Source organism: Danio aesculapii, chromosome 15 (genome assembly GCF_903798145.1).
Source record: "Danio aesculapii chromosome 15, fDanAes4.1, whole genome shotgun sequence".
Lineage (NCBI taxonomy): Eukaryota > Metazoa > Chordata > Actinopteri > Cypriniformes > Danionidae > Danio > Danio aesculapii.
This window is the reverse complement of record NC_079449.1, coordinates 9783929-9800217: the sequence shown is the minus strand read 5'-3', so window position 1 is coordinate 9800217 and position 16289 is coordinate 9783929. Positions and strand designations below refer to the sequence as shown.

At 39.4% G+C, this 16289-nt stretch overlaps 1 protein-coding gene across 12 annotated transcripts in view; it reads left to right on the top strand.

Annotated features, from left to right (window-relative positions):
* Positions 1–12357, top strand: part of robo2 (roundabout, axon guidance receptor, homolog 2 (Drosophila)) — a 687764-nt gene extending 675407 nt beyond the window's left edge. For 10 of the 12 annotated variants that reach the window (XM_056473160.1, XM_056473157.1, XM_056473158.1 and 7 more), the window contains 5 exons: positions 3472–3657; positions 4205–4363; positions 4933–5187; positions 6884–7078; positions 8779–12357. In XM_056473160.1, coding sequence (XP_056329135.1) covers positions 3472–3657; positions 4205–4363; positions 4933–5187; positions 6884–7078; positions 8779–8780 — 797 coding nt within the window. In that variant the 3' untranslated portion in view covers positions 8781–12357. The remainder of the gene's footprint in view (positions 1–3471; positions 3658–4204; positions 4364–4932; positions 5188–6883; positions 7079–8778) is intronic. The other 2 variants (XM_056473166.1, XM_056473167.1) reach the window with 1 other exon arrangement.
* Positions 12358–16289: the final 3932 nt, after the last annotated feature.

Genomic DNA, 16289 nt, shown 5'->3' with positions numbered 1-16289 from the left:
ACTCATACACTACGGACAATTTAGCCTACCCAATTCACCTGTACCACATGTCTTTGGACTGAGGGGGAAACCGGAGCACCCGGAGGAAACCCACGCAAACACAAAGAAAACATTCAAACTCCACACAGAAACGCCAACTGACCCAGCCGAGGCTCAAACCAGCGACCTGAGGCTCAAACCAGCGACCCTCTTGCTGTGAGGTGACTACCTACTGCGCCACTGCATCGCCCCTATGCCTACCTATAATTATTATAATGTAAAAAAATATTTGATGTATTTTTAATAGTAGTAAATCATTTTTATATTTATGTTTAAAAGTTGCAGACTCAAAAAGAAGCAGCAAAACTAAATGACAGCACTGCGGTGTTTATTCTTGTCGAGTGTTTTTACAGAAACCCTTTTAACTTGGAAAAACTGTGACAACATATCCATCATAAATCCGACACTGACACCTAATTAGTTCAGTGTTAAACTATAAGCATGCTCGAAACCTCGGCAACCACTGTAACTCTCTTAACTTTACTCTCGGATCATTAAACTAAAGTCGCGCCATCTCACATCGGCTTCCCCGAGGATGTTTGTGCCGGGTTGCCATCAATCAGAAAAATCCATGCCATAAATCTGACAAGTGCCAAAGAAGAGGAGCAGCACGCAGCCGTGTGGTTGCTTTGATCACGCTGCGTGTTTCCGTGTGTGATATCAGCTGCTTCACCTCAGGCCACGCACAGGTGCTGCGTTCTTTTCCCATCACAGCAATCAAAAGAAACCCGGCTTGTGATGTGTAGTCAAGTGGCAAGTGTACGTTTATATGCAGGATGAAAGCAGGATTGGTTAGCGGATTTAAATTAAAATACTCCTAACTATGCCAGAACCGCTTGCTTTGGTGAACCAGACATTATTAAATGGCATAAATCTTTTAGTTGGTGCATGATTCTTTTGTGTGGGTGTGAATCTTGGTGTGTTTTATTTTCCTGTTAATATGTTACTCTTTTCTAAGGCCCTGTTTACACTAATACATTTTAGTTTTAAAATGCATATGTTTTGCTACGGATACACCTTCCGTCCACACTACCCCGGAGTTGTCGAGCCCTGAAAATTGAGCTTTTTGAAAACACTGAAGAGCCCGTTTTTGCTTTAAAACACTGCTGCTCCGTGTTAGTGTGGATGGGGGAAAACGGAGACATCTGAAAACGGAGGCATGGCTGCAGACAATTCTGATTGGGGCTTTTACCTTAATATTAATTAAGTTTAGATTTCGCAAGTTTGAAATGGAAAACAAACTCCCAAGAACACGTCAGGGTAAAAACAGTGTAGAGTATAACGTCATTCACATCACCCTGGCTACGTTGTTTCACTATCTAACAATAAAATGAAAACATGAAATATGGAACTGCCTATTTTTATTTTGATATTAACTTAACAGACACTAAAAATGTTGAGTAGTTATTTATATAACTGTCATCTTCACTGTATGCATATTTATAACAAAATTGAACCAATAACATAACTGCCTCCTTTCATTCTTATTGAAAATATGAAACATACCCTCTCTTTTGCTGAATATCAGTTTTAATAATCAATAATGGCCATTATAAAAGTATAATGTACAGTAAGTTTATACAATATAGGAAATAAAGGCAAACAATCAGTCAAATGTGCAGAATCAGTGTATGTGGTAACATAAATTAATATATTAACTTATCTTTGCGCTCGGTCAAAACACGTTACCTGAGAACAAGTAATAGATTCAAAAGATGCTTAGATAGAGACAAGATTAATTAAATATCATGTTTGACAAATATAGTGAGATGAAATAGAGCGTTATCCTTGACGAACCATCCAACCTGCGCTGCTCTCACCTGGGGAGCTGTGCTCAAAGCGCCCGCTGATTGTCTGGAGCTCAAATGGACGTATGTGTGATTGTAATGCGAATCGGACACTGACAACAGAGGTGCCGATCCAAACGTAGGGTTTATTAGGAGGATGGTCAGGCAAGCAAAAGTCAACACAGGAGCAAACAGATGCATATGGGCAATCCAGAGTCGTAGTCAAATAAACAGGCAGATGGTCAAAAAGGCAGGCAGCAGACCGGAGTAAACAAACAAAACAAAGCAAGGTTCAAACACAAAAGGCAAGGAAAACAGTATCACAAGACTCAGCACTGAAGTGTGTGCGTCTGCTGTATAAATAGTCCTAGTGATCAGTTCATGAGTAGCTTCCGCTGTGTCTGTCTGCAATCATGGGGGTCTAGGGCAGGTGTGTAAGTGGTGCATGACTGGATCTTGTAGTCCATTTAATGGCGGATTTGTAGTTCTATGCAATACCTTGTGTTTACCAGTGATCTGCACAGGCTGGATCGCTGGTGATCATGACAGTGATTAAGTGATGTGCATTTTCAGTAATGTAGTGTGGACGGAGATCTTTTCAGAAACACTTGGTGAAACACAGTGTGGACGTGGATCATTTTCATTGTGAAAAGCCGTTTTAAAGCTAAAACGCATTAGTGTAAATGGGCCTAAGTGATTTTTCTTTGGTTAATAGTGTCGTAAATGTGACAATACCTAATACTTATGAAGGTGGCTGACTCATCTCTTATCATACATAACTCAGCTGTGCTGTAACGCATCATAAGGATTTTTTTATAACGGCCTGGTTACTTCTGTAAATAGTTTTTGTACTAATAGAAGGGATGTGTTGCTTTTGTTTCTTCCCCTGTTTAGGGAATTTAATTAGGAAAATTTAATGTAAAAAAATGCTGAATTGTATCTCCTTGCAATAAAAAAAACTTAAATATAAAAAAAAGTTTTAAGATGGATGATTGGTGATTGGGTTTCCCCCCGATTGGGTTGATTTACTTGGACATAGGAAAATTAAGAACATAATATTTCTGTGAATTTAAGACATTTTAAGACTTTTTAAGACCCTGCAGACACCCTGGGTTGAAGTGTTGATGATTGTTTGTTTGTGTTAAACACAAAATAAGATATGTTTAAGAATGTTGGGAATCTGTAGCTGTGGGAATCCATAGTAGAAAAAAACATACTATGGAGGACCACCGGCAGTGGCGATTATTGGATTTATTATTTTTTATTGTGTGGACCAAGAACCAGTGGGGGTCTATGGAATAAGAGTTTTTCTTTTATTTATTATGAATATTTTCATATGATTGAACACAAAATTATTTAAATGTGAAGTTTACAGGGGGGGCTTAGCATTTCTTTAGGTGGGGGGATAATCTATGCCACCGCTCTAGCTCTTTCCAACATTTTTTTTAAATATTTTATTTTCTGTAAAACAGCTAAATGAAACTCAAACAGGTTTGGCACCAGTGGAGGATGACTAAACGATGACAGAATTTTCCTTTTTGAGTGAACTCTTCCTTTAATAAAGCGAAATCTGTAGATTTTGTCCTGGAATATGTCAAACTAGCATACCTTGTCAATCTAACGTCCATCCGGCCGTCCTCTTCAGGCTCTATGGTGAACGGCTGGGGCTCGGCTTCAGAAGATGATGACAGAAACTTCTCCAGCAGGAGGTCTAGTGCCGGCAGCTCTTCTGACGGCTCGCTCTTCACCCATTGCAGCTTTGCACGAGCCCTGGTGGCAGCCGCAGACAAGGCTGGTTACCGCCTGGATGGCACCAGCCTGAGCAAGAGAGGTCGGTTTTGGAGGAAACAAAGGAATTTCAGTCTGGAAGTCTGCTGTCGATTGCAAAATGGCTTAATCTTAACAGAATGATGCTTCTTTTCTGCTTTCCCATGCTATAATGGTGAACTCTTGCTTTTATCTGAAGGGTTGTTAAAAGCATGGTTCAGATACTAACATCTTTATGGTGGGTTTTGGTGACGGCTGTTTTCACTTAACAAGATTTTGGTTTCAGCAAAGTGATTCAGTTTATGCTTCGAGTGACTGAATCAACTGGAAACAGATCTGATGCTTGAGTCTTCAATTTCTTCTACTTCAGGTTGAATTTCCTTCAATCATCTTGATTGCCTAAAACTTCATCAACTGAATTTTCAGAAGTCTCTTCCTTGACCTTTTCTCCAACAGGCTAAAAATGAAACGTATTGATTGGTGCTGCTGCTTCTGAATCAAACTAACAATCTCTCCAGCTTCCCTTTCAAAATTCGGTTATCAATTCTATGAATACTGTAGCATTTCTATAAAATTACATGCTAAGCAAGGTTTTTCTTTGCTCTCTGCAGATAAAGGTCTACCTCATAGACCTCGTCCTGCTAGCCCATTCTCCACAGATGGAAGCACGGTGGGCACACACAGTCTGGGGCACCAGCGGGCAGCGAGGCCCACCCGCAAACACAAAGGCCCTGGCACTGTTCCGAACCGCCGTGATGCCAGTGCTGATGGTGAGGTTTAGTCCATTTTTTTAATGAAGTCTGGTTTGGTTTGGACCACTGGTGTCCACTTTCCTGCAAAGTTTAGCTCCAACCCTAATCAGTGTATTCAGAATTACTCTTAACTTCCAGGAATGTTTATTGGGGTCAAACTCTAAAGATTGGTTTAGACCAAATATTTAAGTTACTGAAATAACAAGTTCCAATAATTAATGATTCATTGAGAAATGTCATGGTGGTGATGATTAATAATCATAATGGAGCTGGTTCTTGGGTTATTTCAGCCTATTTCTGAAGACCAAAAATGGACCTTATAGTAAACAGCAGATCTCTTGCATGTTGTATTGAATTAATGTGGTAGTCAACATTTGTTAAAGGAGACAGATGGGGTCATGTCTCAGTAGCTAATTTCCAAGCCATTAAAATAATTTATCAAATACAACAAAATCAATATTACCCTTTTGAGACCATTTGTGTAGATACAAAAGACACCTACTGGCAAATAATGATAGATGCATAATGTACATACATGAAAATGATGTACCTGTTGTCTCACGTGGCTCTTTTTGCTTCTATTCCAGATCTGCCTCCACCTCCAGAGCCTCCACCCTGCCAGACAGCTCGCATCCCCGGGTCGAGGAACGTTCCCCACCCCTGCGACCGCAAGGCTTCCTCTCTGGAGAGGCAGCCCATGATGGGCCTTGAGGAAATGAGAAGTTCCTTGGACCGGCAGGCCCGAACCTCATTGGACCGCCACCAGCAAGTCCAGGACAGACTGGGGTCCATAGAGAGAGGAGATGAAAGCAGAAGAGGACAGAAAAATGGTCCCTTTTCAGGTAGAATGTTTAATTCATTCATTCATTTTCAACCGCTTTTCCGGGGCCGGGTCGCAGGGGCAGCAGTCTTAGGAGAGAACCCCAGATTTCCCTCTCCCCAAACACTTCCTCCATCTCCTCCGGGGGGATCCCGAGTCGTTCCCAGGCCACTCAAGAGACATAGTCCCTCCAGCGTTTCCTGGGTCTTCCCCGAGGCCTCCTCCTGGTGGGACATGCCTGGAATACCTCCCTAGGTAGGCGTCCAGGAGGCATCCAAAACAGATGACAGAGCCACCTCAGCTGACTTCTATCGATGTGGAGGAGCAGCAGCTCGACTCCGAGCTCCTCCCGGGTGACAGTTCCCTACCACCCTGCCAAGGAAGCTCATTTCAGCCACTTGTATCAGAGATCTTGTCCTTTTGGTAATGACCCAAAGCTTATGACCATAAGTGAGAGTAGGAACGTAGATAGACTGGTAAATTGAGAGCTTTGCCTTTCGGCTCAGCTCCTTACCACAATGGACCGGTGCATCGTCTGGGTACAGGCAGAATGTTTGAATGTATAAAATAACTCTACTGACAAGTTGGGGTCTTACATTCAAATGATGGAGAAACCATACTAGAATCAGTGAAGCCAAACCAGTGTAGCCATGCTGTTCATCAGTCCATCTTGCAGGGTTTAGTTCCAGGCCCAATTAACACAACTGAACTAATTAATTGGAGTGCTCAAGAATATTTTAAGCTTAAGAGGAAACTCAAGGAGCATCAGACACCACTGACCTAGGTTAACACCAGCTTAAGCCTGGACTTGGTCAGTAGAACCAAGTATTTCTTAGTTAACCAGATTGTTCAGAAATGCATTCTGGTCAACAAGCTTGCAAAATCTGATTGCTTCTCCTATAGGACAGTGTCCAGAACATCACTCATAAAGGCCATAAGAAAAGTCTTCCTGGGGTTTAACTTCTTTTTAATTGGCATAAAAGAAGAAATATGTTTTTGTGAAACACTTGAACCTGATTTTACATGTCCACATGAGTTAAATCAGTCTGGCATGGTAAGCATGCTCTTAATTCAGCAAAACAGGTCTGTAGAATATTATCTTGCTATCATGGTCATCAGATGCAGATGTTTGACAGCACCAGCTGTGGGCCCTTGGCATTCATTTATAGTCCCTGCTGTATGGAGGCCAAGCTGGAGCAAACAGATTGCTTTGTCTTTCCTTCTTAGTGAGCTCTTCCATGGCCAACACCGGCCTTCTCCAGGAACCAGCAGACAGGAGGCACACTTAGCTGCACAGATGTACCCTAATCGTTCCAGCCCTCATTTTTCACTGTATACACACACATGCTGCAATGAAGCCCAGCTCCATCTGTGCCTGTCTGATCATTAGGATCCACCATTCTGGGTTTCCAGCCCAAACGAAGCATAAAGAACCAGGCTTGGATCTGGCTTGACATACAGTAGAGGGGGATGTGGGTTGGGAAGCCCGTCTGGTTTGGTCTCATATGTCTTCATTTTCATCTTAAACTTAGCTGTGGAGGCTCGCTTAGCCATCTGAGCATATTGCTAATGAGTACGGTTTGGTCAAAGCTGGCAAGAGCAGGTCACCTCAGTATTAGTTAGAGAGAAACCAATCATGGATATGTTACAAGTGGGAACAAGCTAGCAAAAATATATTTGCCACTAAGTGTGTGGTTTGGATTTGTGTATATTTTCAGAAGAGGCCCTATTGCCATACAGCAAACCATCATTCCCATCTCCCGGGGGGCACAGCTCATCTGGGACAGCCTCTTCTAAAGGGTCAACGGGTCCTCGCAAAGGAGAAGGAACGAGGGGACAGCACCAGCGCTCCACCACGGAGCAAGGCGAAAGCAGCTACATGGGGATCAACCCGCAGTTTTCCGGAGAGTTATGTGAGTCTGAACAGGTTCAAGGTGCATGGAGACAGCAAACAAGAAAGTTGACAAGCAATTTAAGAAAAAAAAAACAATCTTTGCACACTGGTCTTAATTTAGTCAAATGAAGACATTTAAATTGAGATGAAAGTGTTTTTAATGGAAAAGGGTGATAAGAGTGTTTTTGTGTTGAATTTGATAGTGTAATCAGTAGGGGTGTGACAAGACACAAGACTGGGTTTACGAGAATGAATTTTATTCTTTAAAGAAATCCGCAATGATAAAATATATGCTAAAAAGGGTTTTATTCAACTGAAAAAATAATTTAACTTCTATTTGAATTATATGCAGTGATAAATATGTAAATACTGTTAAATGTTTTCCCACAAATTCAATTGGCAGGAAAGTAATTGCACAAAGAATTATAAGTAGTAAAAATTAAAATGAATAACATTATATCCAGTAAGTTCAAACAATAACTGCAATAGTTGACTATAATCAAAGTAGTGCTTTCTTGAAACTCTAAAACAATCTTTATATCTGTCTTTAAGCATAAAAGATGCTAGTGTACTATACGGAACAACCTAAGATATTGTTTGCCTTTATTTGCAATGTTAAAGAGAGAGGGGGAATGGGGTTGGGAAAGGTCCGCAAACCAAGACTCGAACTCAGGACGGCCAAAGTACAATGGCACTATACTGTTCACTCTTAGAAATAGAGGTACAAAATCTGTCACTGTGGCGCTACCTTTTCAAAAGGTAAATTTTTGTTCCTAACATGTCCTTTAAGATGCATATTAATAGCTCATTCATTCATTTTTATCCACTTTTCCGGGGCTGGGTCGGGGGGCAGCAGTCCCAAAAGAGACCAGGGGTTCCCTCTCTCCAGACACTTCCTCTAGCTCCTCCGAGAGGATCTCGAGGCATTCCCAGGCCATTCAAGAGACATAGTCTCTCCAGCTTGTCCTGGGTCTTCCTCAAGGCCTCCTCCCAGTGGGACATGCCTGGAACACCTCCCTGGGTAGGTGTCCAAGGGCATACAAAACAGATGCCCGAGCCACCTCAGATGACTTCTCTCGATGTGGAGGAGCAGTGACTCTACTCCGAGCTCCTCCTGCGTGACAGAGCTATTAATAGCTAAAACGTACAAATGTGTACCTTAAAAGGTACAAAAGTGAACCCTAAAAGGTACAAAAGTGAACCCTACCAGTGCATTTACACGGGGCTTCAGCATCAACGCTTGAGGGAGGTCGTATCTGAAGTTGGGGCTGATGCGATCGTCATAGCAGCATCAGCCAATAAAATTAGTCCACAAACGACTACTGTCTGGGCTGGGGAATTTGCATAAAATTTTGCTGGCGCTTGAAAAGTTGAAGCAGCGTCGACAAATCCACAATGCAGTTCGGCAATGCTTGACGTCACCCATTTAAAGTGAATGGGAAGCGTTGTCACTGACGACCCGTGTTAATAGGCTGTAATGGTACTAATGTCCACCTGTTTGGTACAAAAGTGTACCTTTTGAAAAGGTACCACCTCAGTGACAGATTTTGTATCTTTCTGAGCGCACTGCCCAAAAGGCTATTGGTGCCGACCATGATCTGCTTGTGAAACCTGACACATCAGATCTTGTGAGATATCGTCATACCCATATTACTCAATGTTGTGTTGCTTTTTATATTTTAAAACTGACTGGCGTGTTCTTTATTTTATTATTTGCAGAGTGAGCATTTTGGATGGAAACTGAAGAATGCCTTTATCTGTTTTGGAAATGCCTCACCTGCTTGGTGCAGTGGTCTCGTGAAGCGTCAGAAGGAAGCGAAGAGAAAAAAAAATGATGAAAAGGACAAACTGTAAATGTGATGTAAAGATGGACATGCAACCCACAAGATCCGCAACATCCCTCACCTTCCTCCTTAAACTATTCATTCACAGAAAAAAAGAAAAATGTTGGGGACGAAAAAGAAAAGAAAAAAACACAATGTAAGGCCTGAGATTTGAGTCGCCCAGCTTTGGTGAACTTGTGGAAAGGAAATCGAGTTTCCTGTAAATATATTCTTGACATCGGAGATCGAAAAATGACATTATTGTTATTGCATTGCTATGCAAGCCGAGTTCCGTTTCCGCGCTCTCCTCCCTCTTACGCTGTTGGTCGTTTGTACGATATGTGAATTGATGGGCTGTGGTGCCATAGAAATTATGTTGTCATCCATCATTTGTTAATACTTCTCATGAATTAATTGTTGTCATTATGATAATTATTATAATTAATTATTTTCTTTTGCACTGCAATTTTGGTGATAAGCACAAAACCATAGCTCCTGCTGACATGAAGAATTGGAGGAAAGGAAATGTGAAGGGGAGTTTCTGTACTGTAACTAGAGATATGAAAATATATAACCATGTACAGAGATATATTAAGATATGCCTGCATCTATGCTGGTGGGAAAGACTTAGAGTTCTGATGAACTTTCGGTGATGGGATTCCTGTGAGAGGAGCCAGACCCTCTTGAGCTTGGAAATTGCTCACGGATGGGTCAGGAGACTGTTTGCAGGGAAACTTGTTTGGTCCCAACACATCCCCCTACTGGTTAACACTAGTCAATCTAGTCCACTTGGTCCAATTGGAATATTTTCAGGCCAGATCTTTGAGCTACACTGGACTACAGGTACCAACTTTGCCTCTTCCCCTTCCCACCATTTGCCGCTAGCTTGTGTTTTGTGTTTTTTGAGCATAGCAGAATTAGACACCAACATGGCTAACATTTGAAAGTGAATTGTTCATTGCAATTCAGGTAATCTGGCTTTTTTTGTCTTAATTTGTTGATCTCCACTCCAAATTAGATTACAAGCACTTGAACCGTGAGTAATTTAAAAGCCATATGAACAAGACTACAATGCCCCTGCCTTCCCGTAAGGCTTCTGCCTTACTCTAGAGGTCTTGTAGACGTCAATTCCCGTGCTCCGATCTCGAGTGGAGAATCAAGTCAGGAAACTTAATTTTTATTTTCATTTTTGAGCACTTATCTTGATTCTTTTGTATATTTCTGAGTCCCAAAGTCTTGTTCTACTTTTCCTATGCAGGGCACTGAATCACCGACGCAATCTTACGCCAATTCGTAACTTATTTATTTAGTCGCTAATTCGTATTCATGACATATACGTTTTAGTCTGATTTCCTTATCCCCTGTGAGGGGTAGGATTAGGGGTGGGGTTTGAGGACAAGCCTCCTTTAAAAAAAAACGTAAATCTTCGTATCAGTGAAATCGTTTCCTTGTGAGATTAGGCTGAAATCACTGGGATCCGTAAATGACATTCATTGGTATCTTGATTGGTATATACATTCATTGATATCTTGATTGGTATATACATTCATTGGTATCTTGATTGGTATTTACATTCATTGGTATCTTGGTTGGTATATACATTCACTGGTATCTTGATTGGTATATACATTCATTGGTATCTTGATTGGTATATACATTTATTGGTATCTTGATTGGTATCTTGATTGGTGGATACATTCATTGGTATCTTGATTGGTATATACATTCACTGGTATCTTGATTGGTATATACATTCTTTGATATCTTGAGTGGTATATACATTCATTGGTATCTTAATTGGTATATACATTCATTGGTATCTTGATTGGTATCTTGATTGGTATATACATTCATTGGTATCTTGATTGGTATATACATTCTCTGGTATCTTGATTCGTATATACATTCATTGGAATCTTGATAGGTATATACATTCATTGATATCGTAAATGGTATCTACATTCATTGGTATCTTGATTCAGATATACATTCACCGATATCTTGATTGGTATATTCATTCATTGGTATCTTGATTGGTATATGCATTCATTGGTACCTTGAATGGTATATACATTCATTGGTATCTTGATTGGTATATACATTCATTGGTATCTTGATTGGTATATACATTCATTGGTATCTTGATTGGTATATACATTCATTGGTATCTTGATTGGTATATGCATTCATTGGTATCTTGAAAGGTATATACATTCATTGGTATCTTGATTGGTATATACATTCATTGGTATCTTGATTGGTATATACATTCATTGGTATCTTGATTGGTATATGCATTCATTGGTATCTTGAATGGTATATACATTCATTGGTATCTTGAATGGTATATACATTCATTGGTATCTTGAATGGTATATACATTCATTGGTATCTTGATTGGTATATACATTCATTGGTATCTTGAATGGTATATACATTCATTGGTATCTTGATTGGTATATACATTCATTGGTATCTTGAATGGTATATACATTCATTGGTATCTTGATTGGTATCTACATTGATTGGTATCTTGATTCAGATATTCGTCCTGTAATCTTATGTGGAAGTGTCGAGCTAAAGCCAATAACATTATGCATTTGAGGTTGTGAAAAATGCGGCAATATCGCTCACATGATCACTAATGAATGGTGATTGTGCAATTTTTTTAATACATTTTTTTTCACATCCTTGGTGTGCTGTAAAATGTCAATTCGACCTCGAGAAAACGTTTCCACTGTCTCCGGCCACAACATACAAAGTACGTTTACCAGACGGTCCAGTTGGTTCTTTTTTGCTTGATGAAATTTTACATATATAAATATATTATAAAAACGAAATGTACAAAAGGCTGCTCAAAAAAAGGATATTTTTTACTGTGGAATCTTCAGGAGTTACTGGTGAAATGACTGTTTTCTTTCGTTGTTTCCGTCGTCGTTTTTTGTACAACTATACTGAGGAGAGCTCTCTCAAAGCGGGCCGACGTCCCGTTCCACGTCTTTCTCTCAGAAATCACATCATTTCAGCGCTAGTGTCCAGCGGTTTGGAATAATGAGGTGCGAACGAGTATCTCAGGTGATTTTACATCTATATCGGTGGTGTTGATGTGGGTGTATATAAATGTATATATTCATATGCATCCTCACGTAAGAGAGTTCATTCCATGTTCGCTATTGAAACGTTTCTCCACCCCTTGTACCTGATGGATTGCTATGCTCTCTCTCTTTCTCTCTCTCTCTCTCTTCCTTTTTGGCCCTGTCGACAGTGGATTTCCATTCCTCTTCCTCATCTGAAAACGTGCCGGTACACTAAATGTCCATAAGACAAAGATGTCACTTACAGAACATACCAAAATTAATATTGATATTTCTAATGTCTAATGCATTTTAGTGTCTTTTTTAATACTTGTTTCTTTAAACATCACAGTGTTGTTGTTTTTTTGTATTTATTAAGATAATAAAGGTATATTGTGAAAAATTGCATCAAGGTTTGTGGTGTGTTTCTCCAATTTTCCTGGCCTCTTTGTCTTTCACGGGCTGAATCTGCGGAATTTGAGCTGCTTGGATCATTTTTTATCATTTGTATGCTCAACCTCCTGCTGCGTTCTCAACAGAAAGCCAACCAAAGGATGATAAATACAAGAACGGTGACAAAAGTCATCAATCCTTCCCAGAGATGAGACACATACTGTTGTTTTTTTTAATGGCATGTTCTCTTTTTGCCTCTCCATCTGTACTCTAATGACTTACATGTATGTTTTTCCAGAAACGTATTACATACTATAAAAAACAGATGCTTTAAAAAACATGCACTGATATACAGTAGATACTCAGCCAATCACATGGCAGCAACTTTTATGCATTTAGGCATGTAAACGTAATCAAGATGATCTACTGCAGTTCAAACCAAGCATCAGAGGGGGTAAGAAAGGCAATTTAAGTGACTTTGAACGTGGCATGGTTGTTGGTGGATTTCAGAAACTGCTGATCTACTGTGACTTTCAAGCACAGCCATCTCTAGGGTTTACTGAGAATGGTCTGAAAAAGAGAAAATATCCAGTAAGTGGCAGTTCTGTGGGCTCAAATGCCTTGTTGATGCCAGAGGTCAGAAGAGAATGGCCAGACTGGTTTGAGCTGATAAAAGGCAACAGTAACTCAAGTAACCAATCGTTACAACTGAGGTATGCAGAAGAGCATCTCTGAACACAAAACACGTCCAACCTTGAGGCGGATGGGCTGCAACAGAAGAAGACCATACCAGGTGCCACTCCTGTCAGCTAAGAACAGGAAACTGAGGCTACAATTCACACAGGCACACCAAAATAGCACAATAGAATATTGAAAAAATGTTGCCTGGTCTGATGAGTCTTGATTTCTGCTGCAACATTCGGATGGTAGGGTCAGAATTTCGCATCAACAACATAAAAGCATGGATCCATCCTGCCTTGTATTAACTGTTCAGGTTTGGTGGTGGTGGTGTAATGGTGTGGGGGATATTTTCTTGGCACACTTTGGGCCCATTAGTACCAATTGACCATCGAGTCAATGCCACAGCCTACCTGAGTATTGTTGCTGACCATGTCCATTCCTTTATGACCACAGTGTATCCATCTTCTGATGGCTACTTCCAGCAGGATAACGCACCTTGTCATAAAGTGCAAATCATCTCAGACTGGTTTCTTGAACATGACAATGAGTTCACTGTACTCAAATGGCCTCCACAGTGACCAGACTCAATCCAATAGAGCATTTTTGGGATGTGGTGGAACTGGAGATTTGCATCATGTATGTGCAGCCGACAAATCTGCAGCAACTCCGTGATGCTTTCATGTCAATATGGACCAAAATCTCTGATAAATATTTCCAATCTATGCCATGATGGATTAAGGCAATTCTGAAGGCAAAAGGGGGTCCAACCCGGTACTAGTAAGGTGTACCTAATAAAGTGGCTGGTGAGTCTGTTTAAGAAAACTTGAATGAGATATTTGAAAATAAACGCTGTAAAAATAAGAGAACATGCACACCGAATTATTATTGTAGCTTCATAATATTTAGATTGAACCACTGAAAGCATATAGTCTGTTTTGAGGATGCTTTGTTTTGTTTGTTTTTTTTGTTTTTTCTGTACTTTAAAGGAGTCAGACCATTGCTGTCTATGGAAGAGGTGAGAGCTCGCAGATTTGATCTAAAATATTTCAATATGTATTCTGAAGATGAGCGAAGGCCTCTGGGGTTTGGACTGGCATAAGGGTGAGTAAGTAATAACATCATTTTCATTTTGGGGTGAATTAACTCTTTAATCTGGCACCTGGTGGTAGTTTCTTTAATTATCTAACAAACCCTATTTAACTGGCGACCTAACTTGTAAACTTTTTACTGAATAGCAAGATGGTGTCATTATAAAACACTTCGATATCATTGCGCCTGCTGCAGGCATGGTACAACTGCAATGTTGCTTGATTATTATGCTGAAAAGAGAGTATAGTTCCTGACCATTTCAAGAAAATAGCAACTTTTCATTTTCTGTCAGTCCTACACTGTACATGACCTTACTACAGAAGGGTCAAGCTTTAAATAGGAAAATGATAGAAACTATTTTTAGTGAGATGCTAATGGTCCAATCCAATTCAATGATCTATACTAAGCTAAGCTAAAAAGGGGTCTCCCCAGACCCGGAGGTCAGCTGAATGCATTCAAAAATTGCAAAAGTCAACCGTTTAACTCTATGGTAGTGGTAAAATCCGCCTATTTCTAAAAAGATGGAGTGTTCCTTTAAGTTGGTCATTCCAAATCTGATTTTTTTTTAATAATATTGCATCTTTACAATGTCACAAATTCATTCAAAGTCATTCAAGATGGCAAATGCAGACAATTTAAAAGGACAAACATAATTTCTGGGCAGGTCAGCACTGAACAGAGTATGAGGTATCTCGGCGTACAGTTTCCAGATTGACCTTTGCTGTGCAGCATGTTGTGTACGCACAGAACATGTCCAAAATTCACTATAGCGATGAAAGTTTTATTTATTTGGGTTTGATTATGTGAAACTTTATGTTCGTTATTAAACTGGGGAAAACTAAATCTAAAATATGTATATAAAAAGGTTAGTGAAAAGTGGCAGAGGAAGTGCCTTGTTTTGGATATGTGCTTGGGTGTAAATGCAAAAATCTAATCAGCCAATCACATGGCAGCTACTTAGAAATTGCTGAGGTTTTTACTTATGTTTTTCATGTTCAAAGTACTTTCAGAGTCTGTGAAACGCTCGGATCACAGATCTGATAAATGAGATTAATAAATGACATGCCAAATCCTTGAAATTATCTGGACAACTTTTGCAAACTTGCCATTCAAGTGACTACAGCTCTTAATGTTGAGAATATGATGTTCCTGCAGGGTGAAATTGCAGTACAGATGTCAAATGATCACATCAGTACAAGAAATTGGTCAATTTGTAAGGTAAAGGTAAAGTAAATCAAAGAAGATTGGCGAAGATTGTAAAAATTATGTCACACTAATAGAGAATCTACTTATATTGGTGAAGCATAAAAGGATTATGTTTTAATTTACGGTAATGACAAAACATGCAAAAAAAAAAAAAAAAAACAATCCCATTGGTGCAATGCCACATGGCATCACATAAAAGTGTTTAGTCATTTGCATATATAGCTATTTAAGTTTCTAACCCTTAGGAGTTTATATTAACCACAAATTATCTCTGATTTTGATAGTTAAACCATAATATTTGTCATGAAACTGGCTAAACAAATGGTAAGTAATAAATTAAAACACACATTTACAATAGTATAACCATGGCTATTTTTCTGTAAGGGAAGATAATTTTAATTATCCATCTTAAATTCAGAACTTTAATTAGCTCTGATTTTGCTACACCAACCATAGTTTATGATATTTGTCGTAAAACTGGTTATACAAACGGTAATTAATACATCAAAACACACATTCACTGCACTGTAAAACCCAGCAGTCAACTTTATCAAATAAAATGAATGTAAAAAGTGTGAAAGTTAATTCTACTCAATTGAAAAGAGTTTTGAACTCAGTATTGAAGGTAATGAGTTAATTAAATACCTCATTACTTCAACTTAAATGAAGTAAGTTCACAGTACTCACAGAGATTAGTTGTTTTTTTTAACTCAAATGGCTTTTAGCAATCGGTTTCCTCAAATGGTTGGAGTTGTCTTAGCCTATTGGGTTTTACAGTACTCAGTTGGTTTGAGTTCTCTTTATTTATTGGGTTTTACTGTGCTCAAATTGCTTCATTTACTCAAATGGATTAAGTTCACAGTACTCATTAAGATTAGTTTTTTTTACTCAAATTTGTTGCAATTGGTTTCCTCAAACAGTTTGAGTTACCTTAACTTGTGGACCATCAAAATAAACAAATGGA